At 39.7% G+C, this 17720-nt stretch overlaps 1 protein-coding gene across 1 annotated transcript in view; it reads left to right on the top strand.

Annotated features, from left to right (window-relative positions):
• Positions 1-17720, top strand: part of ITGA8 (integrin subunit alpha 8) — a 196806-nt gene that overhangs the window by 72437 nt on the left and 106649 nt on the right. Inside the window, exon 12 of the mRNA XM_059711352.1 lies at positions 15557-15762. Within this exon, the coding sequence (XP_059567335.1) occupies positions 15557-15762 (206 nt within the window). The remainder of the gene's footprint in view (positions 1-15556; positions 15763-17720) is intronic.

Below are 17720 nucleotides of genomic sequence, written 5' to 3' on the forward strand. Positions count from 1 at the left end.
CACGATGGAATACTATGCTGCTGTAAAAAGGAAGGAACTCTTACCATTTGCAACGGCATGGATGGAACTGGAGAGCATTATGCTAAGTGAAATAAGCCAATGAAGGAAAAACACCACATGATCTCACTCACTCATGGATAATAAAGACCATTATAAACTTATGAACAAAAATAGATACAGAGGCAGAGCTGCCTCGAACAGACTGTCAAACTACAGCGGGAAGTCCAGGGAGGATTGAGGGGCAGGGAGTGGGGGGGGGGGCGGGTAAGAGATCAACCAAAGGACTTGTATGCATGCATATAAGCATAACGAATGGACATATGACACTGGGGGTAGGGGAGGCCGGGGATTGTTAAGGGCGGGGGGGGGAAAAGGAGACATATGTAATACTCTTTGTAATACTTTAAGCAATAAAACAATTAAAAAAATCTTTAAACTTGAATTAGATATATAAATATATATATATATATATTTGAGTTCTAACCAGTTTGGCTGAGTGGATAGAGCATCAGCCTGTAGACTGAAAGGTCCCAGTTTCGATTCTGGTCAAGGACATGTGCCTTGGTTTTGGGCACATCCCTAGTAGGTGTGAAGGAGGCAGCTGATTGATGTTTCTCTCTCATTGATGTTTCTAACTCTCTATCCCTCTCCCTTCCTTTCTGTAAAAAATCAATAAAATATATTAAAATTTTTGATTGCCTGCTTGATCCCCAGTAGAAGGCATGCAGGCTGTTTCTGATCAATGTTTTGCTTTCATATTGATGTTTCTCTCTCTCCCCTTCTCTTCCTCCTTCTCTAATATATATATATATATATATATATATATATATATATATATATATATATATATAAAATATTTTTTAAGAAAGGTTTCACAAATAAATTTTGAAGTAACCTAATAACTCACATAGCATACTTCAGTGGTTTTTTTGTAATTAAATCTTTATTGTTCAGATTATTACATTTGTTCCTCTTTTTCCCCCCCATAACTCCCCTCCTCCCAGCTTCCGCCCCACCATCCGCCCTCACTCCCCACCCACTGTCCTCATCCATAGGTGCACGATTTTTGTCCAGTCTCTTCCCGCATCTCCCACACCCCTTTCCCCCCCCAAGAATAGTCAGTCCATTCCCTTTCTATGTCCCTGATTCTATTATGATCACCAGATTATTTATTCACTTGATTCTTAGATTCACATGTTGATAGATGCATGTTTGTTGTTCATAATTTGTATCTTTACCTTTTTCTTCTTCTTCCTCTTCTTAAAGGATACCTTTCAGCATTTCATATAATACTGGTTTGTTGGTGATGAACTCCTTTAGCTTTTCCTTATCTGTGAAGCTCTTTATCTGACCTTCAGTTCTGAATGATAGCTTTGCTGGATAAAGTAATCTTGGTTGTAGGTTCTTGGTATTCATCACTTTGAATATTTCTTGCCATTCCCTTCTGGCCTGCAAAGTTTCTGTTGTGAAATCAGCTGACAGTCGTATGGGTACTCCCTTGTAGGTAACTGAGTTTCTTTCTCTTGCTGCTCTTAAGAGTCTCTCTTTGTCTTTTGCTCTTGGCATTTTAATTATGATGTGTCTTGGTGTGGTCCTCTTTGGATTCCTTTTGTTTGGGGTTCTCTGTGCTTCCTGGACTTGTAAGTCTATTTCTTTCACCAGGTAGGGGAAGTTTTCCATCATTATTTCTTCAAATAGGTTTTCAATATCTTGCTCTCTCTCATCTTCTGGCACCCCTATAATTCTGATGTTGGTACGCTTGAAGCTGTCCCAGAGGCTCCTTACACTATCTTCGTATTTTCGGATTCTTTTTTTCATTTTGCTTTTCTGGTTGGGTGTTTTTAGCTTCTTCGCATTGCAAATCTTTGCCTTGATTCTTGCGGTCCTCTGGTCTGCTGTTGGGAGTCTCTATAATATCCATTATTTCAGTCCGTGTATGTTTAATTTCTAGTTGGTTCTTTATCATAACATCGAGGGTCTCATTAGATTTGTTGAGGATCTCAATAACTTTATCGGCGGCTTCTAGACAGTTCTTGAGAGACCTTAAAAGTGTGGTTCTGAACTGAATATCCTCTATTGACAGCTTTGTCCTGTTTCTTTGTCTCCGCATTTTTTATGCTTTCTTGGTGCACCCCCTAGTGGTCTTTGTGTGCAGTCCTCCTGTAGTTAAGCCTTGATTGTTGTAGTTAATACTAGGGGGATTTGACCTCCAGGCCAGCTGGCTGTGAGAATCAGCTGTGTCTGCAGTGGGAAAATTTCTGTCCTCTAGGGAGGTGCTAATCTAGCCTTTGCCTAAGGCTATCTGGCAAATGGCTCTGCGCAGGGCATGGGCGGGACGGGTGGGTCGCTCTGGCTCGGGATCAACAGGGTGGGCTGGAGAGAGCAGTTATGGCGGCTCTCAGTTCCATCCCTAGGGGCTCTTTCTCACAGAGTCCTAGCAACCGCTGCAAACCTCAGAGAGAAAGCTGCCTTCGAGTTCCGACTGAAGCCAGACAGTCCCGCTTCTTCTGTTTGAGTCTGGGTCCCTAGAGACTCGCCCGGATCTGGAGCTCAGAATCTGAGACTCCCTCCCGATTGAAAGCACCAACCTCGCCCTCCGCCACCAGCCCGCTCCGCAGGCACTCCATACTTGAGTATTCACTTCAGCACTGCGCCTCCTCTGAGTCTGGGTATGATATTCTCTTTCCTCCTAGTTGTAGAATTTCCACTCAGCCAGCCTTCCTGTGGTTCTGGATGATGTCCGTTCCGTCTTTTAGGTGTATTTTGATTTGGTTGTTTAAGGCAGCAATCTCCGGCGTTAACCTATGCCGCCATCTTGGTTCTCTCTCTGCAGTGGTTTTCAATGATTTTTTTTTGCCTTGTGGCTCATAGAAGGAAATTCATTTGACATTGAAACCCGTTACACACATGTAAAACTGAAACAAAAGCTTCATGGAACAATATTTACCCTTAATATGTATAATTCATTTACTCCAATATTTTCTATTATATTTCTTTCATTTAAAAAATTGCTTGTCAAGAGCCATTAAATTGATTTCACAATCCACTAATGAACTGCAAATTGAGATTTAACAACACCAGCCTAAACAGTAATATATGTTGTGACTCTTAAGTGGTATTGCTAATAGAAAAAATATTGACACTAAGTACAAAATATTCCACAAGGCACATCGTACCAATTGAATCCAAGACAGTTATTGTCTCTCAACCTTATGAGAACACAATTATAAATTAAGAACAAATGTCTTCCTCTTTTTTTTGGCATTTAGAACATTTTAGAAGACTTACCCTTATATATCTAGGAAAATGTATTCCCAAGAAAATAAATCAGTGCTGTTATAGTATCCCAAGAATCCAAAGATTCCTTGGATTTGTTGGTCTTTCACAATGATAAGTCAAATAATTTCTCATTTCTAGAACTCAGTGTTGGCAGTGATAAATAGAGTGAGCCAATTGTGTCAGTCCTATGTCATGTTCATACCCTCAGGGACCAATTATTATTTTTTCCCTTCTTTACAGAATGAGAAAATGGCCCCACTCAGCCTCTATAATAGGGAACTGATGATTTTTGATGTCTTTGAACTATAAGACAGCAACACACACAGTTAGGTGTTTAACAAATTCTTCTTCATACCAGCAATGAAAACCAAACAAACAACAACAACAACAACAACAAAAACACAGAAAGAGAGGCAGCCAGGTTCCTGCAAGGGAATGCCAGAGGCTAGAATGGCCCAATTTCTGCTCTCCTCTCTGCCTGGAGCAAAACAGGATTGTAAGCAATGGCAATTTTTTTTCTAGTAAATATATCTGGACCATTAAAAAAAGTTTTATCTAAGTATAGCAACCCAACTTATGTTTTGGAATCTGACACCAAAATAATAGCCATTCCATAAGCCTGTATTTCACAGCCTCCCACAATTCCCTTCCTTCTTACAGATCTGTGAAGTCACTGTTCAAGGTGCTTTTCCATCCATGTGTTATTTCCTCTGCTGTGGATAGATAATGAAAGCCTATTCTAGATGTCCCTGAAGCCCCAGACCCCAAAGCTATGTTTCACTTCTTTCTGGCTCCTCCAAGATAGGAGATGAAAAAGGAGAATGAATTTTGCATTTTATAAATTGATTTGAGAGAGAAAGGGAGAGAGATAAAGAAACATCAATAGAGGTTGCCTCTTTATGTACCCCAAATTTGGATCAACCCCAAAACCTGGGTATGTTCCCTGACTGTGAATCGAACCCACCACCTACTGGTGTACAGGATGATGTTCCAACTATCTGAGCCACACAGGTCAGGGCACATTTTGCATTTTTAACAGAAACCCTTTCTATGTGTATTGTTATAATGTAAAATACTGTGTATTCCCATCAATGGCTAACCCAATGCCTTCATAATACCTATCATGTATTAAAAACTATTGTATAATCAGTGTGTATGTGCACACATTGGAGAGACAGACAGAGAGAGATCTTAAGTGATGTATCTAATAAAGTACCCTATTCCTATCTTATCTACATTTTAGAGGTAATGTGACTTGTTCAGTATGACATTGCTAGTTACTAAAACCAGATTTTAAATCTAGATCAGTATGATGTCAAAACTTATGCTATTCTCAGAATTAAAAATGGTGGCAGAGTAAGTGGAAGGTATACTGGCACTCTCCCAGGACCAAACTGGAAATACAACTAAAATATAGAAAAAACAACTTGAAAAATCAACTGAAGACTGGCTAGAGAGAACCCTGATAATCAAGGACCGAAAGTGGAGATCACATAGAGACTGGCAGGAAGTGCAGAGCACAGACAGCAGCTGAAGTTCTGGAGGGACATCCCAGTTGTGGGGTTCCCAACTGAGAACTCTGGGGTCTAAACCCCCAGCTGGGTGCCCCAGCCCAGAGAACCAGAACTGGGAAAGGTGCTCACATAACACCTGGCTGTGTAAAGAAGCAAGGTTGCTGTCTGCCAGCGAGAGATGGCTGGAAATGCAGGCACCCTCTTAAAGGGCCAATGCACAAATTTTGTGTGCAGCCACCCACCTTGGGATCCGGCATAGGGAAGGCAGAGTGGACTAGAGGTGTGTGATGGGAGTCCAAGATTAGAGATTGGAGCTTGAAGGGAAGTCACCCTTGTTTCCTGTGCGGAGACATTCCCTCACCTGGCTTTGGATGACATCTTTCTCTGATGGAACTTTGCTATCCAGGAGGTTTTTGCCTTGGAGGAAAGGAGTTGCCACACCCTGTTGTAAAACCTCTCACTCCACCCTGTGGTCAATAGTCTGAGGACAATTAAGGCTGATAACAACCAGATTGCAGGAAGAGAAAGATGTCTGAAGGCTTGCAGCCTTTGCCTGAACTTCTTTGGGGCCTGGGGCTAGGAAAAGAAGAGCCTGGTGCCCATATTGGTTCTTTCCAAAGGCATACAGCCCCAGTAGAGGGATCCACAGCTGTGGATTGCCGACAGCCCCAAACAAGGTACTCAGGGACAGTCAGAAACAGCATCTGACACTGTCTTGCACCAGAGATTGGGAGTTGTAGCAGATCTACCTAATAAATAGACACAAACCCAGTCAGCCAAAATGGGGAGACAAAAAACAACCCCCAAATGAAAGAACAAGAGAATTCTCCAGAAGAAGAGCTGAACAAAATGGAGATAAGAAATTTATCAGACATAGAGTTCAGAATAACAAAGGCAAAGATGCTCAACAGCTTGAGAAAAGATATAGTAATATGAAAAACGAGCAGTTGGAAATAAAGAATGACATATCACTAATATAGAACACATTGGAAGGAATACACAGCTGATTAGGGAATGTTGAGGATTAGATCAGTGAATTAAAAGACAGGATGGGGGGGGAAAATAACTCAATCGGAGAACCAAAAAGTAAAAAAAAAAACCAACAATTAAAAAACAGGACAACAGCTTAAGGGAGCTATGGGACAAAACGAAACATAACAATATTCACATAATAGATGTGCCAGAAGGGGAAGAAAGTGATCAAGGGATAGAGAATGTATTTGAAGAAATAATGGCAGAAAACTTACCTAACCTGGTGAAGGAAAAAGGCACACAAGTCCAGGAGACACAGAGAAGAACCCAAACTGGCCCATACCCAAACACATAATTATTAAAATGCCCAAAATTAAAGACAAAGAGAGAATCTTAAAGGCAGCAAGAGAAAACTGTTACCAACAAAGGGACTCCCATAAGACTGTCAGCTGGTTTCTCATCAGACACTACATTCCAGAAGGAAATGGCATGAAGTACTCAAGGTAATGGATAGCAAGGATTTGAAATCAAGACTACTCTACCCATCAGGGCTATCATTCAAAATAGATGCCGAAATAAAGAGCTTCCCAGACCCAAAAAAAAAAAAAAAAAAAAAGCCTAAAGGAGTTTATCACCACCAAACCAGCACAGCAAGAAATGCTAAAGGGAATCTTATATAATAAAGAGGTAATATGCAAATTGACCATCACCCCAACACACAAGATGGCTGCCCCAATATGGACACAAGATGGCCACCAAAAGATGGCCAGCAGGGGTGGGCAGTTGTAAGGGACCAGGCCTACAAGGGAGGGCAGTTGGGGGTGACTGGGCTGGTAGAGGAGGGCAGTTAGGGGCAACCAGGCTTGTAGGGGAGGGCAGCTAGGGGTGACCAGGCCTAAGGGGAGGGCAGTTAGGGGTGACCAGGCTACAGGGGAGTGCAGTTTGGGGTGACCGGGCCTGTAGGGGAGGGGAGTTAGGGGAGACCAGGCTATCAAGGGAGGGAAGTTAGAGGTGACTGGGCCAGCGGGGGAGGGCAGTTAGGGGCAATTGGGCTGGCAGGGGAGCCGTTAGGCATCAATCATGTTGGCAGGGGAGTGGTTACCAGGTGATTAGGCTGTCAGGGAGAAGCAGTTAGAGGCAATCAGGCAGGCAGGCAGGCGAGCAGTTGGGAGCCAGCAGTCCTGGATTGTGAGAGGGATGTTAGACTGCCTGTTTAGGCCTGATTCCCACCAGGATTGGGCCTAAACGGGCAGTCAGACATTTCTCCAGGGGTCCCAGATTGGAGCGGGTGCTGACTGGGCTGAGGGACACACACACACACACACACACACACACACACACACACACACACACACCATGCACGAATTTAGTGCACCAGGCCTCTAGTGCTGTAATAAAAAGAAATAGAAAGAGAAACCTAGGCATACAGAATTAAAATATTAAGTAACTAACAATAATCACCTTAAATGTAAATGGATTAAATGCTTAAATCAAAAGACATCAGGTATCTGAGTGGATTTCCTTTGTTTCTCAGTCGTCTAAGATCATGCGCTCTCCGAAAGGGTGACAGGGAACCCAACCCACATAGCCCGGCCACTTGGCTCTGAAGAACTTGTTGCAGCCTCGTTCCCACAAAGCTGATTACAGGTGTGCCTCCTCTCACCCAGAGACACTGGTCAGGGGGAGGTCACTGCCTGCAGCTCATGGGTGTGCAGGGCCAAAGGCCCTTGCTTGTTTTAATATTCTCTTGTTTTAATATTTAATTTAATGTGGCCACCTGAAAATGCTCAATAATAAGTTTTGAATACGGAGCCTTCTGGGGAGGGTCGGAAAGGGATTCCAGAGAGGGTGGGACTGACACCTGCTGGCAATTGGTCCAAAAAAATGACCCAATTATATGCTGTTTACAAGAGAACCACCTCAGAACAAAACTTCTACAGGATGAGAGGGAAGAGATGGAAAAAATTTTCCATGCAAATGGAAACAACAACAAAAAAGCTGGGATAGCAATACTCATATCTGACAAAATAGACTTCAAAATGAAGGCCATCACAAGAGACAACAAAAATCACTATGTAATACTAAAGAGATGGATCCAACAAGAGGATATAACCCTGGTAAACTTATATGCATCCAGTATAGGACCACCTAAATATATAAAAAAATTTCTAGAGGGCTTTAAAGCAGATATGATGCAGTCATATGATATGATACAGTCATAGTTGGGGATATAAACACCCCACTGACTTCACTGGATAGATCTTCCAGACAAAAAATTAACAAGGAAACAGTTACTCTCAAAGACATACTGGATCAGATGGATTTAATTGACATTTATAGAACATTTCACCCCAAATCTATAGAATATACATTCTTCTCAAGTGTACATGAGATATTCTCAAAGATAGACCACATGTTAGGACACAAAACAAGTCTCTACAAGTTAAAGAAGATTGAAATCATAACAAACATCTCCTCAGACCACCGTGGAATGAAATTTGATATCAACTACAGTAAAAACACTCAAAAACATTCAAACACATGGAGGCTAAATAGCATGTTTTTAAACAATGAATGGGTTACCATGAGATCAAGAAAGCAACAAAAATACTTTCTGGAAACAAATAGAAATGAACACACAACTCAAAATCTGTGGGACACATCAAAGGCGGTCCTGAGAGGGAAGTTCATAGCATTACAGGCATACCTAAAAAAAACAAAGAAAAATTATTGAACTTAAAGAATTAGAAAGAGAACAACAAGAAGAGCCCAGAGTAAATAGAAGGAAATAATAAAGATTTTAATTTTTAATGACATAAAAATTAAAAAAATACAAAAGATCAATAAAACAAAGAGCTGGTTCTTTGAAAAGATAAACAAGATTGATGAACCTTTAGCCAGACTCATCAAGAAACAAAGAGGAGCCAAATAAATAAAATCAGAAATGAAAGTGGAGCAGTAACTACTGACACTATAGAAATACAAAGGATTATAAGAAAATACTATGAACCACTAACTATATTCCAACACCCTGGACTTTGTGAATGAAATGGATAAATTCCTAGAAAAACACAATCTACCAAAACTGAGTCAGGAAGAATCAGAAAACCTGAATAAGCCAATAACAAATGATGAAATTGAAGCAGTAATTAAAAAAAAAAAACTCCCAGCAAACAAGATCTCTGGTCTGGATGACTTCACAGGGAGTTTTACCAAACATTCAAAGGAGAACTAACACCTATACTCCTCAAACTGTTCCAAAATATCTAAGAGGAAGGAACACTTCCAACCTCTTTCTCTGAGGCCAACATTATCCTAATTTCAAAACCAGATAAAGACACTACAAAGAAAGAGAACTACAGTCTAATATCCCTGATGAACATAGATGTTAAAATCCTCAACAAAATTTTAGCAAATCAGATCCAGCAATATATTAAAAAGATCATACACTATGACCAAGTGAGATTTATTCCAGGGATGCAAGGCCAATACAATATTCCCAAATCAATAAACGTGATACACCACATAGATTGAAAGACAAAATTCACATGATCATATCAATAGTTGCAGAAAAAGCATTCAACAAAATCCAACACCATTTTTGATAAAAACTCTCAGCAAAGTGGGAATAGAGGAATCATTTCTCAACATAATAAAGGCCAAATATGACAAACATCCTACAGTCAGCATCATATTCAATGAGCAAAACCAAAACCATTTCCCCAAACAACACAAACAAGACAGAGATGTCTACTTTCACCACTCTTATTTAACATAGTACTGGAAGTCCTAACTACAGCAATCAGACAAGAAGAAGAAATAAAAGACATCCAAATTAGAAAGGAGAAGGTAAAACTGTCATTATTCACAGATGACATGACACTGAACATACAGAACCCTAAAGACTCCACCAAAAAACTTCTACATTTAAGAAATAAATTTGGCAAGGTAGCAGGATACAAAATTAACACCCAGAAATCAATGGCATTTTTATACACCAATAATGAAATCTCAGAAAGAGAAACTAAACAAATAACCCCATTTACTATTGCATCAAAAATATTAAGATACTTAGGAATAAACTTAACCAAGGAGGTAAAAGGCTTGTACTTGGAAACTACAAGATGTTGAAAAAAGAGACAGAGGAAGATATGCACAGGTGGAAGAATATACCATGTTCATGGATTGGTAGAATTAACATCATTAAAATTTCCATAGCACCCAAAGCAACATACAGATTCAATGCAATCCCTATTAAAATACCAACATCATACTTCACACATCTAGAACAAATACTCCAAAAATATATATGGAACCAAAAAAGAACCTGAATAGCTGCAAAAATCTTGAGAAAGAAGGACACAGTTGGAAGGATCACAATACCGGATATCAAGTTATACTACAAAACCACTGTAATCAAAACAGCCTGGTACTGGCATATAGGACAATTGAACAAAACAGATTTTCCAGAGATCGACCCATGCCATTATACTAAATTAATATTTGACAAAGGAGGCAAGAATATACAATAGAGTCAAGACAGCCTTCTCCAATAAATGATGTTGGGAAAATTGGATGGATACATGCAAAACTAGACCACCAACTTACACCATACACAAGAATAAACTCAAAATGTATAAAAGACTTAAATATAATTCATGAAACCATAAAAATTCTAGAAGAAACCACAGGCAGCAAAATCTCAGACATCTCTCATAGCAATATGTTTATGGATACATCTCTTGGGGCAAAGGAAACTAAAGAGAAAATAAACAAATGGGACTACATCAAAATAAAAATTTTTGCACAACAAAAGAAACCATCAACACAATGAAAAGGGAGCCGCTATTTGGGAGAACATATTTGGTAATGATACATCTAATAAAAGATTAATATACAAAACACATAAGGAACTCATGTAACTTAACAAAAGGAAGAGAAACAGTCCAATTAAAAAATGGGCAAATGACATAAAGAGACATTTCTCCAAAGAGGACATACTAATATAGATGGCCAAGAAACATGAAAAATTGCTCAAAGTCACTGATCATCAGAGAGATGCAAATTAAAACAACAGTGAGGCATCACCTCACACCTGCTAGAATAGCTACCATCAGCAAATCAACAAATGACAGTGCTGGTGAGGATGTGGAGAAAAGGGAACCCTCATATACTGCTGGTGGGAATGCAGACTTGTGAAGCCATTATAAAAAACAGTATGGGATTTCCTCAAAAAATTAAATATGGTACTTCCATTTGACCCAGGAATCCCATCTTTAGGAATGTATCCTAAGAAACCCAAAACACCACTCAGAAAGAATGTATGTACCCCTAAATTCATAGCAGTACAATTTACAATATCTAAGATCTGGAAACAGCGCAAGTGCCCATCAGTAGATGAGTGGGTAAAAAAGTTGTGGCACATTTACACCATGGAATACATCAGTACAAAAGAAGGATCTCTTACCCTTTGAGATAGCGTTGGGGACCTGGAGAGCGAAATAAGTGTTTGAGTGAAATAAGCCAGTCAGAAAAAGACAAGTATCACGTGATCTCACACATATGTGGAATCTAGTGAACAAAATAAACTGATGAACATAAAAGATCCAGAGACATGGAAGCATAGAACAGACTGTGGAATCTCAGAGGGAAGATGGAGGAGGGTGGGGAGTGATCAACCAAAGAACTTGTATGCATATATGTATAACCCATGGACACAGACAGTAGGGTGGTAAAGGCCTGGGGTGGAGGGTCTGGGCTGCCTAGAAGGGGTCAATGGGGGAAAAAAAGAGGACTTTGTAACATTTTCAACAATAAAGATTTAATTTAAAAAACTCATGCTATTCTCAAGTTATTTGTGCTCAACTTTAGCAATTATCATTTTTGTTCAATTAATAAACTATTTTTTAGAGCACATTTGGGTTTACAGAAAAATTGAGCAGGAAATACTGCTAATTCACACTTACTACCTCTCCCCTCCACACTCACTTTTCCTATTAACATCATGCATTGCTATTGTACATTTATTATAAATGTTGGACCAATATTGATACACTATTAACTGAAGTCATAGTGTACATTAGGGTTCACTTTGTGTTGTACATTCTATGGGTTTTACCAAATGCCTAATATCATATATCCACATATAGTATCATATAGAATAGTTTCATTATCCTAAACATGTCCTGTGCTTCACCTATTCATCCTTCTGCTCACCCATCCCTGCCAACTACTGATCTTTTTACTGTCTCTATAGTTTTGCCTTTTCCAAAATGTCATAGAATTGGAATCACACAGTAGTAGCCTTTACAGACTGACTTCTTTCACTTAGTAATACACATTTAAAGTTCCTGCACATTGTTTTGTGGTTTGATAGCTCATTTTCTTTTATTACTAAAGATTATTCCATTGTATTATGTACCAGTGTCTGCTTATCCATTCAACTATTGAAAGATATCTTGACTGCTTCCAATTTTGGGCAAATGTAGGTTTTTGTGTGGACATAAATTTTCAATTTCTTTAGGTAACTATATAAGAACATGATTGTGGGATCACATGGCAAACCTATGTTTAGCTTGGTAAGAAACTTTCAGAATGTCTTCCAAAGTGACTGTACCATTTTGCATTTCAACCAGCAATGAATGTGAGTTCCCATTGCTCCACATCCTCACCAGCATTTGCTGTTGTCAGCACCGCAATTTGTTTATCCATTGACCTTTTGAAAAATCCTTTGGGTGCTTCCAAGTTTTCACAATTATGAATAAAACTACTAACATCCATGCACAGGTTTCTGTGTAGGCATAAGTTTTAAACTCGTTTTGGTAAATGTTAAGAAGTGCGTTTGCTGGATCATGTGATATGAGTGTTTTATTTTGTCAGAAACTGCCAAATGGTCTTCCAAAGTGGCTGGCTGTACCATTTTGTATTCCCACCAGTAATGAGAGTTTCTGTTACTCCACAGCCATGTCAGCATTTGGTGTTTTCAGTGTTTGGGATTTTGGCCAGTCTAATAGGTGTGTAGTGGTATTATTGTTTTAATTTCCAGTTCTCTCGTGATATGTGATATTGAGCATCTTTTCAAATGCTTATTTGCCATCTGCATATTGTCTTTGATGAGGTGTCTATTCAGATCTTTTGCCCAACTTTTAATAGGTTGCTTTCTTATTGCTTATCCTATCTAATAAAAGACAAAAAGGGTACGACTCCCATTGGCTAATCAGCATGATATGCAAATTAACCGCCAACAAAGATGGTGGTTAATTTGCATATACCAGCTGGGAGTGAAGACTGAAGACAACATGGAAGCGAAGCTCAACAGAAGGGAGCTAAGTAGAGGCAGCTGGGAGGCGGAAGGGGAAACCCACATGGAGAGGCTCGGGGAGGGAGGGAAAACCCAGCCACAGTGGCTGGGAGGCGGGAGCGAAGCCTGCCTCAGCGGGTTTCGCTCCCTTCTCTGCTTTGCTCCAGCAGCAGGAAGCCCTATTCTTGCAGGAATCCTTCTGCAATGGGCCTCTAGCATTATCTATAATAATAAAAGGGTAATGTGCTAATTAGACCAGACGTCCTTCCTGCTGAAGCTGGGGCCAGAGGGAAGCCAGCCCCAGTCCCAGGTGCCTGTGGTGGGCAGAGGAGGGAAGCAGCCTGGGTCTCAGGTGACGGAGGGAAGTGGTACCAGCAGCCCAGGTCCTGGGTGCTGGAGGGAAGCTGGTGCCAGCAGCCGGGGGAAGGAAGGCCTACTCTTGCATGAATTTTTATGCATCCGGCCTCTAGTATTAATATAATATTGATTTTATATAAAATAATATATAGGCATCCTTCTAGCATGGAACTTTCTTGGACCACTCAGTGTTTCCTAACTTCACTTAGGGACACTTGCCTTGGCTCAGGGCACCATCACCTGGAAAGCCTGCCTGTAGATCTACCTGTCAGAATCCCACCCAGGTTCAATGCTATCTCCCATCTGGAACCCCCAGCATTTAGTTTGAATCACTTATATTTTTTTCTTTTTTTAAAATATTTGTATTGATTTCAGAGATGAAGGAAGAGGGAGAGTTAGAAATATCAATAATGAGAGAGAATCATTGATTGGCTGCCTCCTGTGTGCCCCATTCTGGGGATTGAGCCCACAACCCGGGTATGTGTCCTGATCAGTAATCGAACCAGTGACCTCTTGGGGCATGGATCGATGTTCAACCACTGAGCAACACTAGCTGGACACTCATACTTTTCTTACTATGCCTTGTTTATACTTATATGAGTAGCAGTTTGACCTCACTTGTAAGTTAATTAGGAACAGGGTTGATCTAACAGTCATTGTATTCGTTAAATCACTTATCACAGTGTCTTAAACACAGTCAGTACACAGGCTGTCTGTTGAATCATACTGAGAAACAGACAGTGGAAGAACACTGCACAGAAGGCAAGAAGTTGGAGAGAGGGGTGAGTCAGAGTGATGTTGACAGTCTTGCAGATTGCTATAAAAGAGGTGTCTTGCTCTCAGTAACTATTCCCACCTCAACCCTGCCTTTTAGATCAATGCTAATATTTTAGTCATTAGTTTACTTGACAAACTTCTACACATCATCTAATCTACATAGACATAAAAGTCAAATGCAGATTTGTATTTCTGTCTGAAGTCATTTTCACATTATTGCACTTCCTAGGACGGGGTGTCTGCAGACAAATTTCAGTGGAGGTCATTAGTACAGATCAAATTACAAATTTTGATTGATGTGACTTTTCTTTAAAATTTTTAAATAAAAATAATACATGTTTATGGTTTTAAAACCCTAAATAGCTTAGAAGACTCTGTTTATTTTTGTTGTTCATCCTCACCTGAGAACATTTTTTCATTGATTTTTAGAGAAAGTGCAAGGGATGAGGAGAGACACAGAGAGAGAAACATTGATGTGAGAGAGACATATCTATTGGTTGCCTTCCGGCACACACCCAGACTAGGGCCAGGGATCCAGCCTGAAACTGAGGTATGTGCCCTTGATGGGAATTGAACCTGAAACCCTTCAGTCTGTGGGCTGATCTCTATCCACTGAGCCAAACTGGTTAAGGCAAAAGGCTCTGTTTTATTCTTTCGTTTGCTATCTGACTCTGTGAAGGAAATACCTTTAACCATTTTTGTTTTTTATTCTTGGTGGTTATGTCTTTATCTCTAAATAATTTGATTAGGTGTCTGTTTCTTGAATTTTTTTTCACCCTTGAGAATTATCTATTAGCTTCTTGTTATATCTTCACTTAAAAAAATAATTGTAAATTCTCTTTTGGGATGAAATTTTATCTTTCTAGCCAGTATTATCACCCTCTCTGGTCTGTGTTTTATTTAAATGAAGGTAACAATAGGAAATAGGAGGAGAAACTTCTTTTTAAGCCTTATTACTGTCAAGAAAACTTCATAATTTAAGTGTATCGGCATATAAATTCTGGAAACCTGTAATCCACTTTTAGATAAACCTAATTAGGTCCTTCTGATATGTTTTACTTGTATATCTATAGTTTCTGGAAATGCACTCAGGGTGGAAAAGGTGAAATATCTGTGGTTTTCTTAAAGCAACCACTTTTAACATCATTAAAGAGTTCGGTGGGATCATTTAATAACCTTATTTTCTTGCAGCATTCTACTGCATAGACATAACAAATCAATGAAAGGCAATGATTGTAAAATGTCCCTTGCTAAAGGAAAAATACCAATGGAAATGTACTAATCCAGTTGATTTAAAATATACCAAAAAGAACCTCATCTCTGCCAGAGTGCTAACCTCTCTCTTTGTCCCCTACAGGATGGATGACATACTGATTGGGGCCCCTCTCTTTATGGAACGTGAATTTGAGAGTAACCCCAGGGAAGTGGGTCAGGTTTACCTGTATATGCAAGTGAGCGCTCTCACCTTTGAAGACCCTCAGGTGCTTGCAGGCACGGAGGTTTTCGGGAGGTTTGGCAGTGCGGTGGCCCACTTAGGAGACCTGAATCAAGATGGATACCATGGTAATTTACACCAATGTGTGGAAATTGTTGACGTGTCATAATTCAATGTTACTGTGGCATGGACATTTTGAAGTATTGACTGTGGTGTGTATGATGCAGTCGATGTTTAATACGCAATCAAAAATCTCAAGGCAACTTAAAATTTATATATATGTTTTGATTAATATAGGTGCTACATGGAAACTTTCTCATGTTGATTTTGTATGTCATATAACAGGTCTAAATAAAGGCAGCGATAATTTTTAAAGAGATTAGCCAAAGAACATATATGCATAATCTATAGACACAGATGAGAGTGAGGTGTTGGCCTGAGGGAAAAGGGGTGGCTGCTGGGTGGAGGTGGGCAAAAGGGGGAAATTGGGGACATATGTGATAGTGTCAACAATAAAAATAAAGTTAAAAAATTGATTTTTTGGATTTAGTGACTCGAAGAGAACTAGAGAATCTTTGATATGTACCGAGTCAAAACAAATAAGTATATGTCCGTATGTTAGTAAATATATGGCCTTCTGATTAACCTAGATGGCTTATGTATAGGTGATGCTGAATTAAAATTTTTTTTTATTAAAAACTTTCCATGATTACATTATTGCAGGTGTTTGGTCTGTAAGTTCAGCTGAAAGGCAGCTTCAATGTTTGTAACAAAGTAGGGTTAAATTATTAGCTTAGGGTTGTGGTTAAGTTAGGAATTCATAAATGTCTTGTAAGTACCCTGTCCTCAGAAAAACATGCATGCTCACACAAAATCTTGCATACTTTTCAGGCCTTTAAGTTAAGAACCAACATATAGTGGGTTTCTTGATTGAAGTTTGTGGAATGAATAGGAATTTTCTCTAACAAAAGAGCCTCAGCTATTGCATCTCAGTATTCCTTAGTACTTTTCGCAGGTATTGGTATTAAGTATCTGGTACAGTAAACCACCGATTTTTCGGACTTCAATTTAACAGACCTCAGATTTAATGGACAAATTTCTGGTCCATATATTATATGTGAAAATTAACATCCTATTAATTTTAAAATGCCTCTAAGATTTGCTTATAATTAAGTCAACAGGTACTTTTGTTATTAATTCACTGTTATTTTTAACAAATTTTTTCGAATAGGCCATATGCTGAAAAAACACTATAGTAATTTCATGATATAAATAAATATTACATATTTACAGCTATAGTCTACAGACTTAAATCCAAGTGTCACTACTCCTAAAGAGTGTTCAGTGAATGATTAGCATGTGATTACACCACAGCAAGAGTGGTGATTGGTTCTGTTGTCACATGACTTTCTGCAGCAGTTTGAAAGTGTGCTGGCAGTTGTGCTAAGCCACGCCCCAGCTGTGTGCATTTGTTTACTCGTGGTGACTGGTGCATACAAGCATTTACTAGACCTATTCAGTAGAAATTTAAAATTACTATAATACATATAGAAAACTTTTCTGTGAAATTAAACTTTTCATACATACTTAATTTTAATTACATAAACGTGTCTATGTAAGTAAAAACAGGTAAAGTAACTAGTTTGTCAATTTTTTAACATACACGTTAGGAAAATATTATATAACTAGAGGCCCGGTGCATGGATTCATGCACATTGAAAGGAAATTAATTAGAAGGTGACTGGCAGGGCGGGACTGGGTGAGATGGCCTGGACACACCCTGGAGCCAACCTCCAGTAGTCCCTCTTCAGCCGGCTGCACCTGCGGCAGCACTGGGCCTCAAAGGGCATCTGCAGAGTGAGCGGGGTCCCTTTGGCAGGTGGGGTCCCTCAGCCTGGCCTGTGGGGGTGGGGCTGAAACTGGCAGTCTGACATCCCCCAAGGGGTCCCAGAGTGTGAGAGGGCACTCTGCAAAGTTGCTGTCGCTCTGCAGCTCCTTTGTTGAGCATCTGCCCCCTGGTGGTCATTGTGCATTGGCCGGTCGCTTAGGCTTTTATATACAGTGGGGCCTTGACTTACGAGTGTCC

The sequence above is a fragment of the Myotis daubentonii genome, chromosome 1 (assembly GCF_963259705.1).
Source record: "Myotis daubentonii chromosome 1, mMyoDau2.1, whole genome shotgun sequence".
NCBI classification, from domain to species: Eukaryota; Metazoa; Chordata; class Mammalia; order Chiroptera; family Vespertilionidae; genus Myotis; species Myotis daubentonii.